This window comes from Mustela erminea, chromosome 3 (assembly GCF_009829155.1).
Source record: "Mustela erminea isolate mMusErm1 chromosome 3, mMusErm1.Pri, whole genome shotgun sequence".
NCBI classification, from domain to species: domain Eukaryota; kingdom Metazoa; phylum Chordata; class Mammalia; order Carnivora; family Mustelidae; genus Mustela; species Mustela erminea.
In genome coordinates, this window is record NC_045616.1 from 85,792,242 (window position 1) to 85,818,231 (window position 25,990).

The 25,990-nt window shown below is 52.4% G+C and overlaps 1 protein-coding gene across 3 annotated transcripts; it reads left to right on the plus strand.

The window, feature by feature from the left end:
• Positions 1-1,229: 1,229 nt before the first annotated feature.
• ARAP3 (ArfGAP with RhoGAP domain, ankyrin repeat and PH domain 3) lies at positions 1,230-25,497 on the plus strand. Of its 3 annotated transcripts, none has more exons than XM_032336357.1 (33): positions 1,230-1,396; positions 3,029-3,537; positions 3,654-3,715; positions 3,821-3,932; positions 7,591-7,791; positions 7,950-8,019; positions 8,267-8,387; positions 8,486-8,670; positions 8,771-8,877; positions 9,135-9,334; positions 9,428-9,513; positions 9,652-9,834; positions 9,978-10,113; positions 10,729-10,845; positions 11,276-11,423; positions 11,532-11,634; positions 13,497-13,716; positions 14,420-14,483; positions 14,990-15,153; positions 16,991-17,203; positions 17,484-17,589; positions 19,035-19,182; positions 19,530-19,598; positions 20,331-20,405; positions 20,503-20,617; positions 22,242-22,370; positions 22,456-22,589; positions 22,824-22,906; positions 23,212-23,247; positions 23,382-23,445; positions 23,534-23,671; positions 23,877-23,915; positions 24,452-25,497. In XM_032336357.1, exons 2-33 carry the CDS (start codon positions 3,248-3,250, stop codon positions 24,926-24,928), a joined length of 4,395 nt encoding a protein of 1,464 aa, XP_032192248.1. In that variant the 5' UTR covers positions 1,230-1,396; positions 3,029-3,247; the 3' UTR covers positions 24,929-25,497. The 3 variants fall into 3 exon arrangements, with proteins under 3 accessions (XP_032192248.1, XP_032192246.1, XP_032192247.1); XM_032336355.1 differs by having other exon boundaries at positions 1,311-1,396; positions 2,997-3,537; XM_032336356.1 differs by lacking the exon at positions 23,877-23,915 and having other exon boundaries at positions 1,311-1,396; positions 2,997-3,537.
• Positions 25,498-25,990: the final 493 nt, after the last annotated feature.

A 25,990-nucleotide genomic window follows, 5' to 3' on the forward strand; every position in this document is an offset into this window, starting at 1 on the left:
CACAGTTGCCCATCCAGAAAAATGTCTCCTTATCTGCAAAATGGAGGTGATAAAATCCCCTATCTTAAGAGTTGTGAGAATTAATGGAAACTTGCAAAGCGGTATTTGCACAGGGCCTGGGACAGAGTCAGCTCTCTGTCAGTGGTAGCCATTACCATGGCCATTTTAGTGATTAATTATTATTATCACTCTCTTTCTCAGAGAGAAGAGCTCCAGGAGGCTGAAGATGGCACATCCTCTCCAAGCTGGAGCAGCTGGGAGAAGTGGGGACCACTTGCCCACAGTCCCTTTACCTTCTGCTGAGGCAGGGGTCTTCCCCTAGCTACTGACAGCTCCTGTTGTGTCTGCTGACTCACAGCCAACTTCCTCTCATACAAACAGGAAAACACAGCCAGACAACGGTGCTCGCCTCCTCCCCCCTAACCCCAGAGCTAAGCCAGTCCAGCTGTGAGGGGGAAGTGCCTCAGGTTCTGGGGGACAGACTCCAAGGCTGGGGCTCCAAGCAAGATTTGGGAAGAGGAGAGGATCCATTTCTCTTCAGACAACAAAGCCCCCCACCCCCACCCCGATTACTGTAAGAGAATGAGAAGGGGTTTCTCCCAAGGAAGAAAAGAGTGCTTACTGGGTCACTGTGTTTGCAAGGCACCAGGCTTGTCCTCAAAAGGGCAGTCCCAAGCCCTGGTTTGGGAGCAGAGTGTGGCCTTGCTGCCGTTCACCTCTGAGAAGAGACTTAGGCATGCATGGCCCTTGGGGAGAGAGAAGCGGATGGGGACTCCTCGGCTGGGCATCTGCCCCTATCTCCCACCTCAAATCGCTGGGTTGCCGCTGAAGGAGTCCCCAGCTTGGCAGCCTATGGCTCTCAGAATCTTCTGGATGCTTGCTCCCGTCCTCCCATTAACAGGGTGCCAGGGTCCAGCCACCGTGCTGGGCGTGGGAGACGGCCTGCCACTCTGGGGTCTTAGGGCCAACCCCTTGGCCTCCTCTTTTGGCACGACGGGGAGGGAACAGCAGATGGGACGCAAAGCCGTGCTCCACACAGCGCCCTCCTTTTTGCGCTGGTTCTACCCCTGTCCCACCTCCATTCTGGGCTCTGCCCCTTTGTCCCTGTCTCTAAGCCTGTCTTGGCCTCCAGCCCTGTTCCGGTCCCTTTCTCGGCCCCTGAGAGGTTAGAGCTGGGCAGGCCCCGAGATAAGCGCCGCGGTTGGGTAAGGAGGCCGGACCTTTTGAACGCCGGCGCTTGCACAAGGAGCGGTGGGGGGCCCGGGGAGGGAACCGGCCGGCGGGGCGGAGCCCGGCCCGTCGAGGGAGGGCTGAGGGGAGGCGGGGCCGGCGCGGCGCGGCCGGAGACTCGGACGGCGCAACAGGCAGTGGGAGCAGACGGCGGCCGCGTAGTGAGGTGAGGACCCCCGCGTCCACGGGCCCCTGCTTCCCAGACTCCTCCCCGTCCCCTCCTCGAGGGCTCCCTCCGCGCCGGCGGCCCTCCCCTGCCCCCTCCCCGCCGCGACCCGCCCCTCCCTCCGGTGGCCCGGCCTCTGCCCCCTCCCTCTTTGCCCCCTCCCCTGTCTCAGTCCGCACAGCCGGGTGCTGCCCGGCCCGCCCCCGCCACTGCTGCCCCAGCGCACCTCTCGGTTCCCGGTCCCGTGCCCTCGGATGGGTCTGAGTCACTGGGAAACTGGGCTCTGAGTCAGGCCCTAACAAGCTTGGGGATGGGGCCCGACCGCAGAGAGGCAGAGAGGCCAGAACTGATGCTGGGGGCGACAGGCCGTCCTAGTCAGGACTCCACAGAGAGCAACAGGGAGGGAGCCTAACAGGCAGAGGCGGAGAGACAGAAGCCTGGATTCACGTACATCTAAAGTCTAGTTACAATTGGAGACTGAGGCAAGGAGAGGCTTAATGATACAGAGCAAAAGAAGGAGAGGAACGAAGAATGGATTTAGGTAGAAGTGGGGACAGATGTAGTGCTGTAGAGACAGGGACAGGCAGAGAGAACACTTCAGGGAGACAGAATTTGAGTCGAGTCCAGAGAATAGACCAGGGTCAGGGTCAGTTTGGCAGAATGGGACAGAGCCTCAGAGACCTGAGCTCAAGGGCAGGTGCAGGGAACGGGAAGGTTCTGGAGAGGAAGACTTGGAGAAAGCAGAGGCAGAAGGATGTCATTTCGCACTTCTGAGTCCCTACAGGAGGGTGCTCACATGTGCATACACATGTGTGAACATGTTGCAGGTTGGTGGAGAGGGAAGACCCTGGAGTACCCCTGGCTTCCTGTCTGCCTCTCTCTGACCCCATTCCCCACCCTAGCTTCACTCCAAGTGGTCTCTGCCTCGGGCCAGGACCCTACTTGCTGGGGGACTTAGGGCTCTCTGGGCAGCCTGACCAAGGCAGACAGGATGTGGGGGCGGCCAGGGCCGGAGGGACAGGAAGGAAGTCTGAGCAGAGACAATAGGTGGAAGGGGAGGAGGAACTGGGAATGACCAGGTTTAGGATGGCCAAGAGCCTGGACCTCGGTTCTGGAAACTAGGGGGAGTGGGAGCTGCACCTCCTCCCTCCTTCCTTCTGCCATGCTACAGCTGCCCCTGTCCCCACTTATACCACATCATGGGGCTCCTCCTCCCCACCGTCCCACTTCATTTTGCCCCTGCAGGCTTCTCTCCTCTTGCCCTGTGCTTACGTGGTTGAGTGTGCAGGCAAGCAGAGGCAGACCTAGGTGGGGCAGGAGCTTGGAGGTCAACACTTCCACCAGCTCCTTGTGAGCCTGGGGCAAGCCTCTTCCCTTCTCTGGGCCTCAGTGTCCTCACCTGCAAACAAAGGACTTCTCCTATAATAAGAAAGCCCCTTCTGATTTCTGGGATGGCTCTTCCTCCAGATTGCCGGCCACTGGTTATTTTTCTTTGGAGGAAGACTGAAGTCTGGTACCCACCCCGTCCAGACCTCAGACTTTGGGACAGGGAGGGGGAATCTCAGCCTGAGCCCTCCCTTCACCCTGCCGCTCCCCCCAGCAATGGCCTGAGCCCCCATGGCTGCCCCTCAGGACCTGGACATCGCTGTGTGGCTGGCCACGGTGCACCTGGAGCAGTATGCAGACACGTTCCGGCGGCATGGCCTGGCCACGGCAGCTGCAGCCCGGGGCCTGGGCCACGACGAGCTGAGGCAGTTGGGCATCAACGCCACAGGGCACCGGAAACGCATTCTGCGCCTGCTGCAGGCAGGTGCTGCAGAGGGCTCCCTGGATCCCCAGTCGGACAGTGCCATGGAGCCATCCCCTAGCCTAGCGCCCCAAGCCCAGCCCCCCAAGCCTGTGCCTAAGCCCAGGACGGTATTTGGTGGGCTTAGTGGCCCTACTGCCACCCAAAGGCCTGGAGTGAGCCCAGCCCTCTGGAGACCCGAAGTGTCCAGGAGCCCAGAGTCCAGCCCCAAGTCCCCGCTTCTCCCCACCTCCTCCTCTGAGCAAATTTCAGCCTTGAATACTATGGAGATGATGCCCAACGCCATCTACTTTGGCCTGGACTTAAGAGGCGGGGCCCAGACAGCTCAGGACATGTGAGTGGGGTTGGGTCCCTTGGGAGCCAGTGCTGGGTGGGGGCTGGGAGGAGCAGGACATGAGGGCTAGTCCTGTCTCCTCTCTCCCTTAATGATCACTAGACCTCTTCCCTCAGGGCCCCAGATAGCTCCCAGGCAGCTGCCCCCACCCCTGCCCTCAGGCCCACAGCAGGCACAGGTAGGTGGGTTAGCATGGATTTGGGGGAGAGGAACAAGGCCCTTCAGGACTGCACACACTCCCATCTGACCTCTTCCCTGTCTCCCCCATTCCTCTCCCTGCCAGTACACATCATGGACCCTGGCTGCCTGTACTATGGTGTCCAGCCTGTGGGCGCCCCAGGGCCCGCGGACAGGAGAGAAGGCAGAGATGTCTGTCAGGACAGGGCTGAACAAAGGTGAGTGGTCAGTAGGGTGGTGATGGCAGGAAGAGGGATGCTTGAGGAGCAGTTGGCGGTGGCTGTGTACCCATTATTCATTAAGTGTGTGTTGCGTGTCCGCTGTGTGCCAGCCGGGTACTCTAGATACAGCAGGATTAGGAAAGACCCAGTATCCTCCTCAGGCAGCTTATGATTCAGTGGGCCAGACAGGAAAGGAAGCAAGCAGACAAACAAATGAATATATGACTTAAAATAGGGAGAAGTGGTTTTCATGCTTTTGTTGTTATATTTTTGTTTTTGTTTTTTAAGATTTTATTTATTTATTTGATGGAGAGACAGCGAGAGAGGGAACACAATGGGAAGTGCTGAGAGAGGGAGAAGTAGGCCTCCCATAGAGCAGAGAGCCTGATGCGGCTCAATCCCAGGACCCCAGGATCATGACCTGTGCCAAAGGCAGATGCTCAGTGACTGAGCCAACCAGGTACCCCTTCATGCATTTACTTAAGGCATCTTTACTGAGCACATACTGCATGCCAGATATTGTAGATACTTGGGATAGATCAGAAATCCCAGCCCCTGTGGGCAGATAGTCAAATAAAAATAGAAACAAAAAGTAAGTTATTTCATATGTTAAAAGATGGTGAATGCGATGGAAAAAAATAGAGCTGGGTAAGAAGGCTGGGATGGACTGAGGGGGATACACCCTGCAGTTTTTCATTAAGAATTGCCAGAGTACGGGCGCCTGGGTGGCTCAGTGGGTTAAGTCTCTGCCTTAGGTCAGGTCATGATCTCAGTGTTCTGGGATCAAGCCCCTGGGATCGGGCTGTCTGCTCAGAACCTGCTTCCCCCTCTCTCTCTGCCTGCCTCTCTGCCTACTTGTGATCTCTCTCTCTGTCAAATAAACAAATAAAATCTTTAAAAAAAAAAAAAAAGAATTGCTAGATTGTTATTTGAGCAAAATGAAGAGGGTGAAAGAGTTAGTTGTGACAGTATCTGGGAGAAGAGTGTCCCAAGGCAGGGGACAGTGGCCAGAATAGAGACTTTCAGGGGGACCCAAGATTGGTGACAAAGCCAGCAGGGCTGGGGCAGAGTGGCCAGAGCAGGAAAAAGATGACGACACAGAGGTCAAAGGGGCCAAAGGTAGGACCTTGTAAGGACTTTCGCTTTGACTCAAAGTGAAAGGGAAGCCTTTGGGAGGGTTTTGCCTTACATTTTAAGAACCCCTCTGGTCGCTGTGTTGGGAATGGTCTGTAGGGGGCAAAAGCAGAAGCAGAGAGACCAAGTGAGGAGGTGGCTCCCGTAATCTAGTTGACACTTCCAGCGAGTGTCACAGTAGTGAAGATGGTGAGAAGTGGCTAGATTTGGGTTATATTTTGAAGGCAAACTGTCCTAAGGAGTTGGGGTGTGAGGAAAAAGAGCAGTCAAGAATTACTTCAGAGGTTTCAGACTGAGGCTACCCTGTCCAGCATGGTAGCCACTAGCCACATGTGATTACTGAATACATGAAATGCGGCTAGTCTGGAGTAAGATGCGTTGGAACTCTACAACTACCAAATTTCAGAGACTTAGTATGAACAAAGTAATACTGGGTGTGTGTAACAGAAGTAGACATAAATTATCTTACTTTTTATACAGATGATATAATAAAATGTTAATATTTTGGGTATGTTGGATTAAATAAAATATATTATTACAATTATTTTCACTTGTTTCTTTTTATTTTTTAATGTGGCTGCTAGAAAATCGAAAATCACTTGTGTGGTTCTCACATTGAGTTCTGTTGGATAGCGCCATTTGAGCAACTGAAAGTTCCTGGAATTGCTCTACTCTGAAATGGGGAAGACGGTGTACGAAGCCAGGGGTTGGGGGGAAATCAGGAGTTCCATTTTGGGCGTGCTGAATTTGAGGTATATGTTACAAGCCGGAGAAGAGATAACAAATAGGCCATTGGATATCCAAGTCTAGAGTTCAGGGGAGAGGTCTGAACTGGAGATCTAGATTTGTGGGTTGTCAGCCTCTAGGTCAGTGTATGTAGCTGTGAGTGCGTGTCGCTAGAGCAGAGGGCCAAGATCAGAGTCCTGGCACACTCCAGTATCAAGAGGTTTGGGAGAAGAGGAAGAACCAGCAAAACAGACTGAAAAGGAATGGCAGGTGAAGGAAAAGGAAGACTGGGAGAATGTGGCATCCTAGGAGCTAAGGGAAGAAAGGAAGAGGGGGAGGTCGGTGGTATCCAATGCTGCTGAGATCAAGAAAGATGAGGACTGAGAATTGGCCTCTGGCATTGACAACATGGAGGTCACTGAGGACCTTGATAAGGGGTAGAGGTGAAAGCTGCCTCAGAATGGTCTCAGGAGGTAACAGAAGAAGTTGGAATGTATAAACAACATTTTTGAGGAGTTTTTCTGCAGAGAAGGGCAGAGTTGAGTGGTTGTCGATAGTGGAAATGAAGCCAGGAAATGATTTTTGTAGGATGGACTGTTATATATGTTTATAGGTGGACTGGGAGAGAGGGATCTGGGAGGGAGGGAAAATTAGCTGCTGTAGGGGAGAGAAAGGGGAGAAAGTCTGGAGCAATGTCCTTGCGTAGGTGAGAGGACCGTGCTCAGAGGAGGGACTGGCTTCAGACAGGGATGTTTATGATGGTGGCAGAAGAAATGCAAAGTATGTGTGAACTTGGTAGATGAGACACTGGGAATCTGTGGGGTTCTTGTCTGATTGCTTCAATTTCTCAGTGAAGTAGAAAACAAAGAGGGCAGAGAGGTGGTTTTCAACCTTAGCTGTGCTATATAGCTGGGGGAACTTTCAGAGCTAGAAATGCCTGGGCCCCACTCCCAGAAGATCAAACTCAGGGGTCTAGTAGGGGGCCCACATACCCGTATTTTAAGGTTTTGCAAGTGATTTTGTGCTACTGAGGTAAGGACTACTGGAAAGTGACAGAATAATAGAGGACTTTCTGGGAAGATGGTGTAAGCAAAGACCTAAAAGATGGGGAAAAGCAGACTGGGGACGCATGTTCTAGGCAGAGGCAGCCGCATGTGCAAAGATTCTGAAAGAGAAGAGAATGTGGCTGAACGGTAGAAAGCAAAGGCTAGGGTGATGCAACAAGAGGGCAGGGGATTGGCCGAGGGTCTCATTGTACAAGATCTTGCAGCCTGTGGTGAGGAATTTGGATTTATCCTAATTGCAAATGGGAAGTTATTGCAGGATTTCAAGCAGGAGGGAGTGAAATGATGTCACTTGCATTTTTAAAAGAGCATTCTGGGGCTGGTAGAAAAACGGGTGTTGGAGGGAGGCCCTGAGGGGAAGCAAGTGACCAGTCAGGTAGTTCACAGCACCCTCCTGAGAATCGGCCAGAACTTGGTCCAGGGAGGGAAGCTCAATCCCTTTTTGGAGAAAGGACTGAGAAGACTTCTTGATCAGATACCAGCATCTGTGACAGAGAGTGAGATATGCAGCCCTTCCCCATGTTTTCTACCAAGTGACACTAATGGCAGAGGAGAGGGACTGAAATTGCTCTAACCAAAAATCTAAGTGTGCTCAGGGAAGAAATTCTAGGCTAATCTTTTCCCAAACTCCCTATTTCCAGGACCTGCCAGGCATCGTATGAAGCACCGCAGGTGAGGATGGCCGGGGAACTGGGTCTAATGTGTGTTCCTCTGTCTTGCCCCATATTAAGGCTCAGCCGGCAGGATCTGGAGGCACGGGAGGACGCGGGCTATGCCAGCCTTGAGCTGCCTGGGGATTCCAACATCTCACTGCCCACCCTGGACGTGGAAACCAACGATGACCTCATTTCACCCTATGCCAGCTTCTCCTCCACAGCAGACCGCCCCTCACCCCTTCTCAGTGGCTGGCTAGACAAGCTCTCCCCTCAGGGGTGGGCTGCTAGGGAGGGAAAAGGAGGGAGGGGAGGGAGGAGAGGGAAGGGTGAGAGTTGGGTGGGGTGGGGGTCAGGTCTCCAGTGCTCCCAGACCCTAGGAGCCCCCCAGGATACAGCCTCCACCGCTCACTCATCTTGGCCCCTCCTGTCCCCAGAAACTACGTTTTCCAGAGGCGCTTTGTGCAGTTCAACGGAAGGAGTCTCATGTACTTCGGCAGTGACAAGGTCGGGGTCTGGCGAGAGGCTGGGTCGGGGCTAGGGAAAGGGTGGGGGCTGAGGACAGGAGGATGGGAAGCCTGTGATGCAGGGGTACAATATGACTGATGTCAGCATCTAAAGTAGCTAACCTAGTGGCCGTACCCCACTGCCTGTGACATGAGTGCTGACCTCATTAAAAAAGTGGGTGCCGGCTCCCAGGTCAGCACACATGGCTGAGTTTCTGTCCCTCTGTGCCCCTGGACTGTCTCTGTAGGATCCCTTCCCCAAGGGGGTGATCCCTCTCACTGCCATCGAGATGACCCGCAGCAGCAAGGACAACAAGTTCCAGGTCATCACTGGCCAGAGGGTATTTGTGTTTCGCACAGAGAGCGAGGGTGAGAATCGGGGCCTGCTGTGTGCCCCCCGGGTTGGGGCAAGAAGGCCGCGTGAGGACACGGCCTGCTGGCTCACCGGCCTCTCTGTCCCCCACCAGCCCAGCGGGACACATGGTGTTCCACTCTGCAATCCTGCCTGAGGGAGCAGCGCCTCCTGGGCAACCCCCGGCCCCCTCAGCCACCCCGACCCCTCCGCACAGGCATGCTGGAGCTTCGAGGACACAAGGCCAAGGTTTTTGCTGCTTTGAGCCCTGGAGAGCTGGCACTGTACAAGAGTGAGCAGGTCAGAAGGGCCGGGCCGGGGCCAAGGAGCCTGGCCTAATCCATTCTGGCACCTCACTGTCCCTGCTCCAATGCTGCACCTTCCCCCCCATCCCCACCAGGCCTTTTCTTTGGGCATCGGGATCTGCTTCATTGAACTGCAAGGCTGCAGCGTCCGGGAGACCAAGAGCCGCAGCTTTGATCTGCTCACCCCACATCGCTGCTTCAGGTGGGGCCCAGACTGGCAGGAGGCAGGGCTGGGGGAGAGACTTGGGCAGGCGGCACAGGGCGGGCAGAGGACTGAGGCCTCTTCAGTAGGATGTCAGTGGGTGTGCTCTCACAGGAGTCCAGTGAACAGGGTCAAGGTCTCAGGAGGGTCTAGACTGGCCCAGCTGTGGCCAGTGGTGGCTCCTGCAGGAATGGCCAGTGGGATGGGACAGGTTGGAGGGGGTCTCCATGCCCACAGACTGGCTGTCCACCCCTCAGCTTCACAGCCGAGTCTGGGGGGGCTCGGCAGAGCTGGGCGGCCGCTCTGCAGGAAGCAGTAACCGAGACCCTGTCTGACTACGAGGTGGCTGAGAAAATCTGGTCCAATCGGGCAAACCGGCACTGTGCGGACTGTGGGGCCTCCCGCCCAGACTGGGCTGCTGTCAACCTGGGGGTGGTCATCTGCAAGCAGTGCGCAGGTGAGGGCTGGGGCCTTTGGCTGAAACAGTGGTGGGGGGCCTAGGTCGGGGGGCTCTAAGCATCCGTGCCACATACCCTCCATACCCTAACAGGTCAACACCGGGCCCTGGGTTCTGGGATCTCCAAGGTACAGAGCCTGAAGCTGGACACAAGTGTTTGGAGTAATGAAATAGTGCAGGTGAGGAGTCTGAAGAGGGAGAAAGTGGGGAAGAGGGAAGGAGAGCATCCCAAAAAGGCCTTGGGCCAAGCTTGGGGGCAGAAATGTCTGAGACCCTTGAGTTCCTCTTACTTGCCTCTGCCCCTTGTCATCCTGCAGTTGTTCATTGTCCTGGGAAATGATCGTGCCAATCGCTTCTGGGCAGGGGCTCTACCCCTAGGAGAGGGGCTGCATCCAGACACAAGCCCAGGCCCCCGGGGAGAGTTCATCTCTCGGAAGTACCGCCTGGGTCTCTACCGGAAGCCCCACCCTCAGTATCCAGATCATAGTCAGCTTCTCCAGGTAGGAGCTGATGGGGAGGAGGGTAGTCTCTAAGTTAAAATGCCTAGACTTGGGGTGGTAGGGGCTGTTTTTGATGACTGTATGACTGTCCCCATGCTCTCAGGTTGAGTCTTGGCACTGACAGAGGCCCTTCCCCCCTGCAGGCACTGTGTGCCGCTGTGGCAGGACCCAACCTGCTGAAGAACATGACCCAGCTCCTCTGTGTTGAGGCCTCTGAGGGCGAGGAGCCCTGGTCCCCCGCAGCCCTCTATGGCAGCTTCCCGGGTCTCCAGCTCCCAGGTAATTCCCACAAGGGTCCCCTTTCTCACCCTCCAAGAATTCTCAGCCCTGACCTGTGCCTTGATTGTTCCAGGAAGCCCCAAATATCCTCTTCCTCAGGCCATCACAATAGCCCAGTCTGGGCAGTCTCCCAAACTTCTAGATCCCCTAGGGTCTATTTCCTGATGTCATGCAATGCCCAATGGTGGCCACTGCCTGGGGTGGATTTGGACATTTGAGGTGTTAGTGCTGGTCTACCCCTGACAAGGTGAATCCATAAGCGAGGTCTCATCTCCCTGGGAGAAGTCTGATGATAGAAATGGTCATCAAAAGAGGCTTTCCTCCAGTGGTTAGGCCAGAGGGGCTGAGACACTTACAGGATGGTCCACGCTCATAGGCCCCCACCCCTGGGCTGACTGGCTGGTGGGCTCACTGGTGGGGACAAGAATGGGCAAGGGCTGGAGTCTCACTTCCTGTCACCCTCTTTTCTAATGTGGGAGGTGAGGAGTCTGGCTCCACTGGGCTTCACTTGGCCATGCTGCCAGTGGAATCAGGTCCCACTGTCTTCCTCAATCTGATCCTTTTCCCCAGGGGACTCAGGCCATCGCCCGAACTGACAACTTCTTCCCCTTGCAGACCCTTCCCCTGGTGTATACAATGAGGTGGTGGTGCCCGCCACTTACAGCAGCTTCCTGTACTGTGGTCCCATCAGCAACAAAGCTGGACCACCACCTCCTCGCAGGGGCCGGGATGGTAAGAGGGGAGCGGAGGGTGGGAGGAGATGGGGCAGAAACTGGGATGAGCAAGAGTGTACCACAGAGGGCTGGGAAGGGCAAGCAGGGCCACATCCTGGCATGGGCTGGGTGCTGGGAGTAATGGGGGGACCATACTCAGTGGCAGCATTGGGTGAGAGCTGAGAGCCCGTGCTGTGAAGTCAGACTGCCTGGGCCAAATCATAGTTCTGCTACCTCCTATTTGTGTGCTTTGGGCAAGCTACTCAAACTCTGGGCCTCAGTTTCCCCATAGGCAAAAGAGAATTGAAAGTGATGCCTACCTCATAGAATTGTGAAGATCACATGAGATCATACATAGGCAGAGGATATGGCATGATTGTCTGGCAAATGGGAATTATCATAGTAGGGACAGAGGGGCTTTGCCTGTTGACCATCAGCCTCCTCCTTAGCTCCCCCCAGACTATGGTGTGTGCTGAGAGCGGCTCTGGAAATGTTTGCGTCGGAAAGCAGCCCTGAACCCCTCAGCCTCATCCAGCCCCAGGATGTTGTATGTTTGGGTGTGAGTCCCCCACCCACAGACCCAGGTGACCTCGACAGGTAACTGCACCCGGCGCTCCCTGCACCCCCACTTTGTCCTTCCCGATCCTGAGCCTGCCAGCCCTGTATTGGTCCCCTTTCTCCTCCTTGACCTCACTTTCTCTCTAGATTCCCCTTTTCCTTTGAGCTCATCCTAACCGGGGGAAGGATCCAGCATTTTGGCACAGATGGAGCTGACAGTCTGGAGGCCTGGACCAGTGCTGTGGGCAAGGTGAGCCAGCCAAGAACCCTCCCCGACAGTTCGTGGTTCTCCTGTCCCCAGCTGCCCCCATTCTGCCCTCTCTTGTTCCTATAACCACTCCCACCACTGTCCATTGACAACTAAGATTAATTTCTGTGCTATGACCAGTGTGAGGTTCTACCCACTCAATATCTCATTTAACTCTCACAGCAACCCTCAGATGAAAGGATTATCAATATTTGACATATAGGGAAACAGTCACTGAGGTTATGAAGTCACTTGGTCAAGGTCACAGAGCTAGGCGACAGCAGAGCCCAAGATTGAAAACAGACCTCTGTCTCCAAAGGTCATGGCCCAAACCTGACTGTGCAGGGCCTCTGCCCAAGGAAGGGCTGCCTCTAACTCCTTCTTCCCCCTCCCTCAAGTTCTCCCAGTCCAGAGGGAAGGCTGCATTTACATGCCCAGCATCTCCATTCCCAGGCAAGCCAGTCTCTCTGTCCTGCACCCTCTCGCTGGAGTTAAACATTCACACCCTAGAATCAGACATGCTGGGATCTGAGTCCTTCAACTTTCAGCCTCATGAGCTTTTCCCCAGGGATAGAGTGGGTATACAAGACATGCCCCTCGGGGTCGAGGATTAAGTAACATGTGAGGCCCTTGCTGCCTGGCGCACACAGGCCCTCTATCTGTGGGTGATGAGGATGCCAGTCGCTCCCATGCCTACCTAGTTTCTCTATCAGCCCTGCTCTACCATCAGCTCATCACACTGCCTCCCGACAGCCTGGCAGAAGGCTGTGCGCCCTGGCGGGATTGCACTTCCTCCTTAGCCCCTTGTGGCTGCCACTGCACCACCTCTGCCAGACTTCTGAGCGGCCACGCTGTGGGGTGCCTAGTGACTTCCCATTACCAAAGCCCAAGGGCCTCCTCCTGGCCTTACCTGGTTGGCTCTGCAGCCCGTGACACTCCTCTGTGGGAAATGCTCACCTGCTCTCTGGCCTCTGACCCCACTCTCCCCCACTCTGCTTAGAGGAGTAGAACTCCTGCCAGCCAAGAAGTGGTCTGTGTGTCCTTTCAGGGCTGTGTCATGGCCCTTGTGGCCTCCAGGCTATCTCCTCTGATTGTCAGCTGCACTTTCCAAAAACGTAGCTCATCCTTAAAGGCCGTGCTACCCAAAGCGCAGTCTGCAGCCTGGGACACCGCACTGGCTCATTCTTTGTCATGGCCTCTGGCAGAATAAGAACAGAACTTGAGAGGGAGCGTTCCGAATCTTTCTTAGCAGTGGAACAAAGTAATTTTAGGTGTAGAATCTAATTTCTTAAAGTGGGGGCTTATATTTTACATTTCTTTTTTCATTTCACTTTGCTAGTAGTTCTTTCTTTCTTCTTCTTTTTTTTTTCTTTTTTTTTTCTTTTTTAAATGAAAGTTCTGGTTAGTAACAGATTGGAATTTTGAACAATAACAACAAAAAGAAGAACCCCGTGTTCCTTCCCCACAGGTGGTTGGGAAAGCATTCCTTTGGACCACCTCAAACCCTTGTTTCTCTATGAAGCCTCTCCAGCCCCTTAGGATGCTGGGATTTCCCAGGGCATTGTGACTCTTCAGTTATAGCATTTTGGTTCCCTATTCCTTCTGGCCCCAATACCCTGCAAATGACAGGAGGCTGCCCTGTGTTTGCTAGAGCAAATTAAATTGAACTGAATTTCTTTCCTTTCTCCATCCATCTCCTGTCTCCTCGGGTCTTTCTTCTGCTCTCTCCAATCCCTTTTCATTCCTCTCTTTCTTTTGCTTTCTCTTCATATCATTCCCTATCCTTCTCACTCTTATTTCTCTCCCCTACATCTTGTCTCTTTCCTCACCCTCTTTGTTCCCCATGTCCTCCTCTTGCCTCACAGTGGTTCTCCCCGCTGAGCTGCCACCAGCTGTTGGGCCCCGGGCTGCTGCGGCTGGGCCGCCTGTGGCTGCGCTCTCCCACCCATTCAGCCTTGGCCCCTGGCCTCTGGCTGTCAGGGTTCGGACTTCTTCGTGGTGATCTCCTCTTCCTGTGTCCAGCATCGGGCCCTGGCCCTCCAGCCCCTGAGGACATGGTGCATCTGCGGCGGCTACAGGAAATCAGTGAGCAGGGGTGGGGACGGGGATGAAAGGTGGCCATGGAGTAGGGGGCAGTGAACATTCATCTGTTTGGGGTCACTATGGGAAAGAGCAGAACATAGTGGATTTGGGCATAAGCTCTGGAGTCAGACTGCCCAGATACAGAACCCCATCTCCATCACTTCCTAGCTATGTGACCTTGGACAAGTTACTTAACCTTTCTGTGCCTTAGTCTCCGCATCTTTACAATGGGCACGATACAAGAGTTGTTAAGTTTCAAATAAAGCAATGCATTTAAAACACTTACCAAAGAGCCTGGCAGAAGGCATCTTATTAGTGTTTAATAAGTGTTATATGTTATTAATGTTACTGTTAGTATTACTTGGAGTTGCTTGCTGGTTGGGGACTAGGAGAGGGGACTGGATACTTTCACTTCTTCCTCAAAGAGGAACAGTGTGGGATAATATCGGAGGGCTTTAGAGACAAGAGACCTGAGTTCAAGCCTAGATTTGCCATTTTATAACAAGTAAAGAGACAAGAAACTTAATGTCTCTGAGCTTTAATGTGTCACCTGTAAAATGGGGATAATAGTATGTAACTTATAGGATTTAATGCAACATTCTTTGAAGACTCCTAGTCTGGTATCAAGATACCTTGAATACTTAGTGACTTATTGGTCAATAAGATGAAGAAATTTTGATGATAATGTCTGATGATTCTTCTCCAGGTGTGGTTTCAGCAGCTGACACCCCAGACAAGAAGGAGCATTTGGTCCTGGTGGAGACAGGAAGGTAAGTGTTACCCCTATCCTAGACCCCACATCCTCCTCTCAAGAGCCCAGCCCCAACCCTCTACCCTGGTCTGCTGGACCATGCCCACTTCCTCAAATTTGCCTGTCTACTGGGTACCTGGGTGGTTCAGTCGGTTGGGAGTCTGACTTGAGCTTGTGTCTTGGTCTTGGGGTCCTAGAATTGAGCCATGCATGGGGTCTCTGTACTCTACAGGGATCCACTTGTCCCTCTCCCTCTGCACCCCCGTCCCCCGCATGTGCATGCTCTCTTTCTCCCTCTCTCTCAAATAAATAGATTAAATCTTTTTTTTTTTAATTATTTTTAAAAAGGAAAAGCTTAAAAAAAAAAAAGAAAGAAAAGAAAAATTCACCTTCAGGGACCCCATCTGGTTTGAATGTTGCTGCCCCCTGCTGGTGGCTCTGGGAGGTCTGGTCCTTGTGATCCCGGGCCTCTTAGTTTAAAGGACCCTCTGGAGCTGGCTCTGACTCAGGCATCTCGGGTCTCAGGACCCTGTATCTGCAGGGGGAGGGCCGGCTGGATTTCTCAGCATGGAACACAGCCATTGAGGGGGCGGCTGGTGGGGGCGGCACAGCGCTGCAGGAGCAGCAGATGAGCCGGGGTGACATCCCCATCATCGTGGATGCCTGCATCAGTTTTGTCACCCAACATGGTGAGTGGGTACTGGCCAATACTGAGCCAGCAGGGGATGGGGCACATGGGCACAGCCAGAGGGTGTGGTCTGCCTGTAGAGCTTTGTCTCCAGAGACTACAGCTTAACAGCAATCCACTGTATCTCTGTTGGCAAGCTGCTTTACCTGCCTGAGCCTCAGCTCCCCCATCTGTAGAATGGGGCTACTAACAGTCCTCATTTTCTAGTATAGTTGTGATAGTAAGATAACATATGGAAAGCTTTTAGTGCAGCACCTGGCAGCTAGTCAATGTTCTAAGGTAGTTGTTGGTGGGGGCATGGGTGTGAAGGAAGAGGAGCACTGAAATAGGACTAGAGGGCCATGTAACAAAGAGAGGGCAGCTACAAGGCAAGAGCCAAGCTGTGCAGCAAAACACTTGAAGGTCTGAGCAGAATTAGTCCATGCAGGAGTTTTTCCAGGCATAAAGGATCAGCTCTGAAAGTGGTTCCCAGAATTCTTTGTGACTTTTTGACCTTTGCCTTTTTTCTCCTGCCCAAGGAAGGACTAAGTAGAATCTAGCTTCTTAGCAAACCTCCTTTTTAGAAGTCTGGACTCTTGAGAAGGAAAATTCATAGAAAACCAAGAAAGGCAGTAAAGGGCAAAAAAGGCACATCTATGAACTACAAATAGCAGGGAGAGTGGAGAGTTGGTGGCTAGAGACATTCTCCATACCTTGGCAGTAGCCTCAGGCAGTGACTTCCCCACTCCCTAGATCCTATCGTCTCTCAGTCTCCCTCATGTTCAAAAGAAGAATATGGGTGTTCATACCCACACTGCCGTTCTTCATTCAGCAGATGCTTACTGAGTGGTTCCCGTGTGCCAGACACTGGAGATATAGCAGTGAAGAGGGAAGGTTCTGGAAGCTCAGGGACTAGTGCGAGAGATGGGTGATAAGTAAGAGAAATACAGTCAGTGCTCGTTATTCACGGTAGTTTTGTTCTACGAAGTTACTGCAAACACTGAATTAGTGAATCCTAAATCATTGCCCCAGTGGAAATACAGAGTCAGGTTCCTGGGAATCTCTGGTTACCTTTAATCAAATGATCAACATGTAAAACTCGTTTGAAGTGTGTTTCTGTTTAAAGACACTTTATTTAACATATACTTGTGATCTGTTAACTTTGAACTCACAGCCAGCAGCAGTGTAACTCACACAGGGGCAAAGCTTATCTGATTCACATATTCTCTCCATAAGGCACACACAGCCTTCCTGCGCTTAGCAACACTACACAGCCCTTCAGCACTTCACTCGGGGACCATTTTAAATAGTGAAACCAACCAAAAAAAGCAGAAGAATGCAAAAAACGTGATTCTATATATATACCTTGAAAACTACACTTGTTTACCATATGAGAGCTTAGCTGGGAATATATCCAACAGGCAAATCAAATTCTCCACTCGGAGCATGTTCACAAATGACTGGAAAAGTGCACTAAGTATTGATATGGGGGTTACAATAAATTTTAGCAAGTAGATGAATTCACAATGTGGAATTTGTGAATAGGGAGGATCAACTGTAATGTAATTTGGGAGTGCTATCTCAGAATCAAAACAGTGAGGAGACAGAGAGCGATGGAGGCTAGGTGGAATGTCATGGTTAGGGAAGAACCTTCTGAGCAGGACTTAAGCAGGGTCTTGAGAATCAATATCCTGGAGGCAGACTTCCTCTTCTCTGGGCCCCTTACCCCAATAACGATACAGCATGTCAGTGGCGGGTGGGAGGATCACAGATACTGGATACTAGGTGGGTAGTTGGGTCTCTGGGCAGTGGTGAGCAGAGATGCTCAGTGGGTGAGTGGAGATGCTGGCTGTTCTCAGGGCTCCAGCTGGAGGGCATATACCGGAAAGGAGGTGCCCGTGCCCGTAGCCTTCGGCTCCTGGCTGAATTCCGGCGGGATGCCCGGTCAGTGAAGCTCCGGCCAGGAGAGCACTTTGTGGAAGATGTCACTGATACACTCAAACGCTTCTTTCGAGAGCTCGATGACCCTGTGACCTCTGCACGGCTGTTGCCTCGCTGGAGGGAGGCTGCTGGTACTCCCAAGATCCCTAAGAACTCCTCGCAGGCGACCAAGGGGTGACCTGGAACTCCACCCGCCCCCATCAAATCCCTGAGGCTCTTTTGTGGGATTTGGCAGCCTTCTTCCCCATTGCTCCCCTCCCTCATTCTCACTCCCCAGGATCACTCAGGGACACAGCTTAGGTCAAGGTGGGAAGAGGGCAGAGAGACATCCATTCTGGGGTTGTTTCTCTAAAATTCCCTCCTTGCTCCCTTCCCTGATCCTCTCCACCACCACCCCCAACTCCATCCCAGAGCTACCCCAGAAGAATCAGCGCCTGGAGAAATACAAAGAAGTAATTGGCTGCTTGCCCCAGGTCAACCGCCGCACGCTTGCTACCCTCATCGGGCATCTCTATCGGTCAGTATGGCCAGACCCCCTGCAGGCTCCTCACTGACACTTTATCACCGCTGTCCGACTCCTTCCACCACCCTACTCCCACTGCCTCACATTTATTCATTAAGTGAAAGTGTCAGTTAAGTGAACTGCAAACAGTTAAGTGAAAGTGTCATAGCACAAAGGTTCTGAGTGTGGACTTTTTGGGGTCAAGCAGATCTAGGCTGTACTCTGGCTCCACCATTCTAGTGTGTGACTTTGGGTAAGTTATTTGCACTCTCTGAGCCTTAGTTTCCTCGTTTATAAAAGGAAGATGGCAGGATGCCTGGGTGGCTCAGTTGGTTGGGCAGCTGCCTTCGGCTCAGGTCATGATCCCGGCATCCTGGGATCGAGTCCCACATTGGGCTCCTTGCTCGGCAGGGAGCCTGCTTCTCCCTCTGTCTCTGCCTGCCATTCTGTCTGCCTGTGCTTGCTCTCTCTCCCTCTCTCTCTCTGACAAATAAATAAAATGTTTAAAAAAAAAAAAAAAGGAAGATGGCATAATGAATAGTGTCCACCTCCTAGATGATGGGAGTTAAATGAGATAATCCTTATAAAAATCTTACTACATCTCCTGGCATGTAGGTAGTAAGCATTCAGAAATGGTGAGCAACCAATGTTATTTTGTTCTATTATTCATACCAGGCAAAGAGCTGGAGGTAGGAGACACAAAGAACAATAAGATGCAGATCTACCTTGATCAGCCTATTGGGGAGACAGGTCTTTAAGGGATTCCAGGGTGAACCCTGGCTGTGTTGTACGGATTACTCTCTATCACAGGGATGGGCCAACTATGGAGCATGCGCTATATCCATCCAACTGTCTGTTTTTCTAAGTAAAGTTTTGTAAAGTTTCTGGGCCACTTTGTTGGTTAAGCACCTGACTCTTGATTTCAGCTCAGGTCATGATATCAGGGACGTGAGATTGAGCCCTGCATCGGACTCCCTGCTCAAGGGGGAGTCTGCTTGAGATTCTCTCTCTCTTCATCTCCCTCTGCCCCTCCCCACTGTGCGCTAGCTCTCTCTCTCAAATAAGTAAACAAATCCTTAAAATAAATAAAGTCTTGTACACAAAGTATGAAGGCACACCCATTCACTCATGCAGTGTCTGTAGCCTCTTGTTCTACAACAGTGGAACTGACAAACTGGACCAAAGAATGTATGACCCACAAGCCTAAAATATTTACTATATGTCCCTTTCCAAAAAAAGTTTGTTGCCCCATACCAGAGTTATAATCACCCATTCCTCACCTGTCTCTGCCTTACACTGGGATCTCCTTGAGGCCAGTGTTGTGTCTTTCAACTGCGTCCCAAGTGTTTAGCCCAGGACTTAGCATACTGACTCTAAGGATTTCCTGAATGAATGGCTGCATGGGCAAACAGGTGAGCTCAAGCTGCATCCCTTATGACCCGTGTTGCACCGCTCTGCAGGGTACAAAAGTGTGCCGCTCTAAACCAGATGTGCACGCGGAACCTGGCCCTGCTGTTCGCACCCAGTGTGTTCCAGACGGACGGGCGGGGGGAGCATGAGGTGCGGGTGCTGCAGGAACTCATCGACGGCTACGTCTCTGTCTTTGATGTAAGCTCTCCTTACCCCTGACTACAGTCCTTTTTCCTGGAATCTGGATCCTCGGCCCCCGCAAAACCCCCAGCCCAGAGCTCTAAGGCCCTCTGCATCAAGAATCACCTCCCATTGGCCTGCCCCTCCATCCCATAACCTTACTCCAAGTGCCCTTGCCCCCTTGGTTTTTAGCTCTCCTTGCCTCTAATGCTCTCATACAGGTCTTCTGGTCTTACAAACTCTTCCTGTTTCCCTCTTTTCCTAGCACCCTGCCCCCTCACCCCTCAGTCCCCCCCAACCCGGCCTCCTCCCTCCCGCCCCCACCTGTCCCACAATACACATGCTCCTTTTTGGCTCTTCCACAGATTGACTCTGACCAGGTAGCTCAGATTGACTTGGAGGTCAGTCTTATCACCACCTGGAAGGATGTACAGGTAACCTGTCCTGCACTTAGACTCATGAGTGGGACGGAAGGGGCTTTCAAGATAGGAAGTTGCCCTTCTGCTGCTGGACATTGGCCCTCAGCTTTCTGAGACACAGGGGAAACCCAAGAAAGGGAGTGCTTTGGGGAGAGGGGTTTGGTTTAGGATTGGCTCTATTTATTCCACCATGAGGATCCTTCATTGCAAAATGATGGCAGCATACTTGGGTTCCGCCTGTAAGAGATCCAAGGAAGAGTTAGCTGAGGTAGACAAAGTGGTGAGCATAACAGCAGTAAATACGATAGCAAACAGCTAAGCACTTATCTTCCAAGCACCTGTGATCTTGCTGTAGCGTCACACAACTCCATGAGGCAGACAATACCATTTTTTTTTTCAAATAAAGAAACAGGGGCCTTGAGGGTCCCTTATTCAAAGTCCTACTGTATCGAGTGTCAGAGTTGGAACCCAGAGAGTCTGACCTTAGACCTGTCCTTCCAAGCATATGCTGCACTGCCTTGGGAAGTACCCACACAGCCTGAAGATGCTGTTCTACCTCTCCTTGGGTTCTCCCTTTTAAGGGCCTGAGCCACACTGGGGATGAGGGATAGGAGGAGACTTTTGTGTCCAGGGCGGCAGGGGTGGGTAGGTGGAGATAAGAGCTTAGGAGGCAACAGAGGGAGTCCTCTGATCTTGATTTTTTGCATCCTCTTCTGTCCTCCTGACTTCATTATGCCTTCCCCTCAGCTGTCCCAGGCTGGAGACCTCATCATGGAGGTTTATATAGAACAGCAGCTCCCAGACAACTGTGTCACCCTGAAGGTCAGTCCTGAGGGGACAGGAGGGGAGATGAGAGGATTGGGGGGACTGGGTCAGTGGACTGACCGGCATGGGTCCTCTGCTCTTGCTCTGACCCCAGGTGTCTCCAACACTGACTGCCGAGGAGCTAACCAACCAGGTATTGGAGATGCGCGGGACAGAGGCTGGGATGGACTTGTGGATGACGTTTGAGATCCGTGAGCACGGGGAGCTCGGTGAGCCTGCCATGCGTGTGTGCTTGCATGTGTGATGGGGGGTCAAAGTTACCAATGCTTTCTGGGTTACCAAATACAGTGACACTGTCCTTGTGCACATGCAGGGACATTCCCCACTGTTGACCACTCCCTCTTTCTCAGTACTCTTTTTTCTTGATTTGTGTGGACCCCACAAGTCCTAGGTTTCCCTTCCTCCACAAAGAAGGCTTTTCTTCCTCCTTTGCCTACATTCCGAATATTGGAAGGACCCAGAATTCAACCCCAGACCTTTTCCTTTCCCTATCTTCATTTCTCCTTGGATGACTCATCCATTCCAGTGGCTTTAAATGCTGATAATAAGCTGGATTCTCTGGATCATGACCGGAGCTGAAATCAAGACTTGGATGCCTAACCGACTGAGCCACGCAGGCACCCCAAGCATCTCTAATTTTTTTTTTAGGATCTTATTTATTTATTTGACAGAGAGATCACAAGTAGGCAGAGGCAGGCAGAGAGAGGGGGAAGCAGGCTCCCTGCCAAGTAGAGAGCCCGTTGCGGGGCTCAATCCCAGGACCCTGAGATCATGACCTGAGCCGAAGGCAGAGGCTTAACCCACTAAGCCACCCAGGCGCCCCCCAAGCATCTCTAATTTTAAACATGCGAGACTGAACTCAATTCCCAGACCTTTCACCTAACAAAAAGCCTAGGCCATTTCCTAGTTTTCCCTAACTCAGTCAGTGGCCCCTCTATTCACCCAGTTATCAAGACCAGAAACCTGATTGTCCTCCCTTTCCTTCAACTTCCCACCTAATCCAACCAACGAGTCCTGCTGATTCTATTAGAATCTGTTGCTTCTACCCATTTCCGCCATTACCACCAGCCAGGGTGAAGTCACCACTAGCTTTCTGCACCCAACATTAACCACTAACCCCAGAAAAGGAATAGCTGGCCTGCATTTCCGTCTTGCCTCCCGACATTCCATTTTCCACACAGTGGTCAACATGCATTTCAAACATAAATCAGATCATGCCATTACCTTCCAATGGCTTCCCACTGAACTTCAAATAGAATTCAAATTCCTTATTATGGTCCACAGACCCTGACTGTCTGGCCCTTGCCTATTTCTCGGACCTCATCTCACATAACTCATTCTTGGTGCTTGAGCCATGCCAGCTGTTTTTCAAACACATCTTTCTTGACAAAGAGCCTTTATTCTGGAGCGGCGTCCTGCCTGAAATCTTCTGCCCCTGATTTTAGCATGGTTTGTTCTTCTTCCTCCTCCAGGTCCCAATCTCAGCTTCAAATGCCCCCTTCTCCAAGACCTTGCCCGGTCATCACTCTGTCCCAGTAGCTGTCCTCCTCCTCTCTCTCAGCTTCTTATTGTTTCTTTCAAAGCATTTAATTATTTGCAAATTTTTGGTCTACTTACCTGTATACTGTCTGCTCACTCACTTTGCTGCTGTGGGTTCTGTGCTAACCATTATATCCCTAGGGCCAGCAATGCCTGGCAGAGGGCTGGCTCTTAAATAAATACCTGTGGCTGGGCTGTGGAATGGACACACGAAAGTGACTGGTGGAAAGGAGCTGGAGGTCCAGGGCATGGATGGATATTCTGGTTGATACCTGCTCCTACTTTACTCCTCAGAGCGGCCACTTCACCCCAAGGAGAGGGTCCTAGAGCAGGCCCTTCAATGGTGCCAGCTGCCAGAACCCTGCTCGGCCTCCTTGCTCTTGAGAAAAGTCTCCTTGGCCCAGGCTGGCTGCCTCTTCACAGGTGAACCTCCTCCTTCAGCCCAGCACCCCCACCCCCACGCCTCTCCCCCAGGACCCTCCTATGAGTATCATCTGTTCGTGCCCAGGTATCCGGCGCGAGAGCCCGAGGGTGGGTCTGTTGCGGTGTCGGGAGGAGCCGCCCCGCTTACTAGGCAACCGCTTCCAGGAGAGGTTCTTTCTGCTGCGCGGCCGCTGCTTGCTGCTGCTCAAGGAAAAGAAGGTGAGGTGCTGGGGGAAGCGGGGATGGATGCTGGAAGCCCCTGAGGAGCAGCTATGCCTGCATCAACCTTCTGGCTCCATAGCCTGTGTGCTTATCCATCTCAGTGCTGCCCTGGTTCTTTGACCTCTGTGATCCTGTGAGCACATAACCCCAGTGCTTCCATGACTTCTTGACCTGACTGACTGTAATCCTTCTCTCACCTCTTGACCTCACTGACTGCCTTCTTGTTCTCAGAGCTCTAAACCAGAACGAGAGTGGCCCTTGGAAGGTTCCAAAGTCTACCTGGGAATCCGAAAGAAGTTTAAGCCTCCAACACCGTGAGTTTTTTTCCCCAGCCCACATTTCTAGGACCTTCCTGCCATCACTCTTCCGGCATTTCTCTTTCTTTCTTTCTTTCTTTTTAAGATTTTATTTATTTGACAGACAGAAATCACAAGTAGGCAGAGAGGCAAAGGGGGAGGCAGGCTCCCCACCAAACAGAGAGCCCGATGCAGGGCTTGATCCCAGGACCCTGGGATGATGACCTGAGCTGAAGGCAGAGGCTTTAGCCCAATGAGCCGCCCAGGTGCCCCCCTCTTCTGGCCTTTCTAATCGCCCATCTCTTTTGTCCTTTGGCTCCTAGGTGGGGCTTCACGCTGATACTGGAGAAGATGCAGCTGTGAGTACCTCTCGGCCTGGCTTCTACCCTGGCCCAGCCCTGCACCCTGTCCTCTTCCTCTCTACTTTTTCTATTCTCCATTGCTATAGCTACAACCCCTCCTCTCCAGCTAATTCCCCTCTGACCATCCCCAGATACCTGTCCTGCACTAATGAGGATGAGATGTGGGACTGGACCACCAGCATCCTCAAAGCCCAGGTGAGGGGATGAAAAAAGCTGAGGGTGAGGTCAGAGGTCCTAGCTGTAGTCCCACGCCCACTGTGCCAACTCCTTACTCTCCCTGCAGCACGATGACCAGCAGCCAGTGGTCTTACGACGCCATTCCTCCTCTGATCTTGCCCGTCAGAAGTTTGGCACCATGCCTTTGCTGCCCATCAGAGGAGATGACAGTGGGGCCACCCTCCTCTCTGCCAACCAGACCCTGGTGAGGTCCCCCTGGCCTGCTGCTGTGCCCTCCTGAATCCTGCCTGTGTCCTTGCTGCCCTGCAGGTGGGAGTGGTGTGCCTGCCTGTCTGGTGCCTGCCTCTGCCTTCTCTGTGTCCCCATACCCCACCCTTGCCTTCTGTTGCCAGACCTCACTGTGTCTCTGTGTCTCTCCCTCCCCTCATCCCCATCCCACCTGTGCCCAGAGGCGACTTCACAACCGGAGGACCCTGTCCATGTTCTTTGTGAGTACTGTACCTGTCTCAGCTTTGTGCCCCTCGGCCCTGTGTTCCTCTGTGCTGCCTGAATCCATGTGCCCTCTGTATTTGTTCGATGCAGGGCCATCTGTGTGTGTTTTTGCGTGTGTGTGTGTGTGTGTGTGTGTGCGCGCATGAGACACAGAGAGAGTATTGTGAGGGGCCAGAAGGAATGAGGAAAATGAGGCATGGGAGGATATGATAAGGAAAAGGGAAAGTAGTCACAGGCTCTGAGAAACAGAAGGAAAGTTGTTAAGTGAATACATCTTGGAGTCAGATAGACCTGGGCTGAAGCCTCAGTTCTTCCATTTACTCACTGTGTGATCTTGGGCAACTTACTTCACCCCTCTGTACCTCGCTTCACTCACCAGCAGTGTAACCCATTGTACAGAGTTGGTTTGATAGCACACATGAAAAGTATTTTACTGCATCTGGCCCAGAGGAAGGGCTCAATAAATGTTAACAATTACTAACCCAGGAACTCTAACTCTGTGCCTGCATCATGCTGCCCCATTCCCATCCAGCCAATGAAGTCATCCCAGGGATCTGTGGAGGAGCAGGAGGAACTGGAGGAGCCTGTCTATGAGGAGCCGGTGTATGAAGAAGTGGGGGCCTTTCCTGAGCTGACCAAGGACTCCTCTACCTCCTTCTCCACGATGAGAGAGAAGACAGCCAACCCAGAGACCCCTCTCATCAGCCAGAGGTCCTTTGACAAACCCCCTTTCCCCAAGGCAGGTGGCCTGGGCCCAGAGCAGAGGCCACCTGAGCCCCCTCCTGGCCCCCCTTCAAAGAGCAGCCTCCAGGCACATGGGTCCCTAGAGGAGCAGCTGCTCCAGGAGCTTAGCAGCCTCATCCTGAGGAAAGGAGAGACTGCCATAGGCCTGGGCAGCCCCCCGCAGCCCTCCAGCCCCCAGTCCCCCAACTCCAATGGCCTTCTGACACAAACACCTGACTTTCCCACCCAACCTTCCAGTTCACCCTCCAGCCAGCCCCTCACATGACCCTCAGACGAGTAGTCTGAAGGGGAGGGTAGCCAGAAGACCCAAGTTCTCACATGGCAGACACTGCCGGGAGCCTCCTCTGCTCTGGCTGGAAAGGCTCCAGAAGCCAGTGTGGTGCTATGGAACGAGCACAGGATTGAGGGCTCTGGACTCTCCTGCCTAGAGAGGGTCAGACTATGGCCCCTCACTGAACCTCCATTCACTTATATGTACCATGAAGTCACTGAAATAAGGAGCCAGGGAACATCTAACTGTTTCTTAGAGCTGTAAGCCCCACATTACTTCCCTCAACAAGTTGAGGGAACTCCTGCTTTATATATATGATATGCAGGAGTTCTGTAAGAGGTTTGGGGTTTGAAAGGAATAGTTTTTACTGCACTAAAGAAAAAAAAAAAAAGATTTGGAAGCCAGAAAGCTGAATGATCTCCAAGTCTATTTAACCCCAATTCCTACATTTGGGTACTATGCTGAAGACCTAGAGGGTAGAGGTTGATTGGGGTTGGGAGCTGGGGTGAAGAGGAGCCAAAAAGGATGTGTCACTGTTAATAAATCTTGGAACCAGAAGGCTATTATTGTTTACTTCATTCATTCATTCATTCATTCATTCAACAAATATGTATTGAGCACCTAATTAGGTGTCAGGTCTTCAGGGTAAAGTTTGTCTGGGTGGCTCAGTTGGTTAAGCGTTTGGCTCAGGTCATAATCCCAGGGTCCTGGGTTTGAGCCCTGCAGCCCCGAATTGGGCTCCCTGTGGAGCCTTTTTCTCCCTCTCTCTCTGCTGTTCCCCCTGCTCGTATGCTCACACGCGCGCTCTCTCTCTGTGTGTCAAATAAAAAACCTATTTTCTAAAGATTTTATTTATTTATTTGAGACAGAGAACAAGCAGAGGGAAAAGTCAGAGGGAGAGGGAGAAGCAGCCTTCCCACTGAGTAGCGAGCCTGATGTGGGGTTCGATCCCAGGACCCTGGGACCATGCCCTGAACTGAAGGCAGATCTTATCTGACTGAACCACTCAGGCTCCCCAAGCAAATAAGATGTTTAAAAAAAAAAAAAAAAAGATGG

Excerpts from the sequence above, each read along its gene's own strand:
- ARAP3 (XM_032336355.1), top strand. The coding sequence starts at position 3,014 with ATGGCTGCCCCTCAGGACCTGGACATCGCTGTGTGGCTGGCCACGGTG. Across the intron at positions 17,590-19,034 it reads CTCATCGGGCATCTCTATCG|GGTACAAAAGTGTGCCGCTC; the intron begins GTCAGTATGGCC and ends ACCGCTCTGCAG. Across the intron at positions 22,907-23,211 it reads AAGTTTAAGCCTCCAACACC|GTGGGGCTTCACGCTGATAC; the intron begins GTGAGTTTTTTT and ends TTTGGCTCCTAG.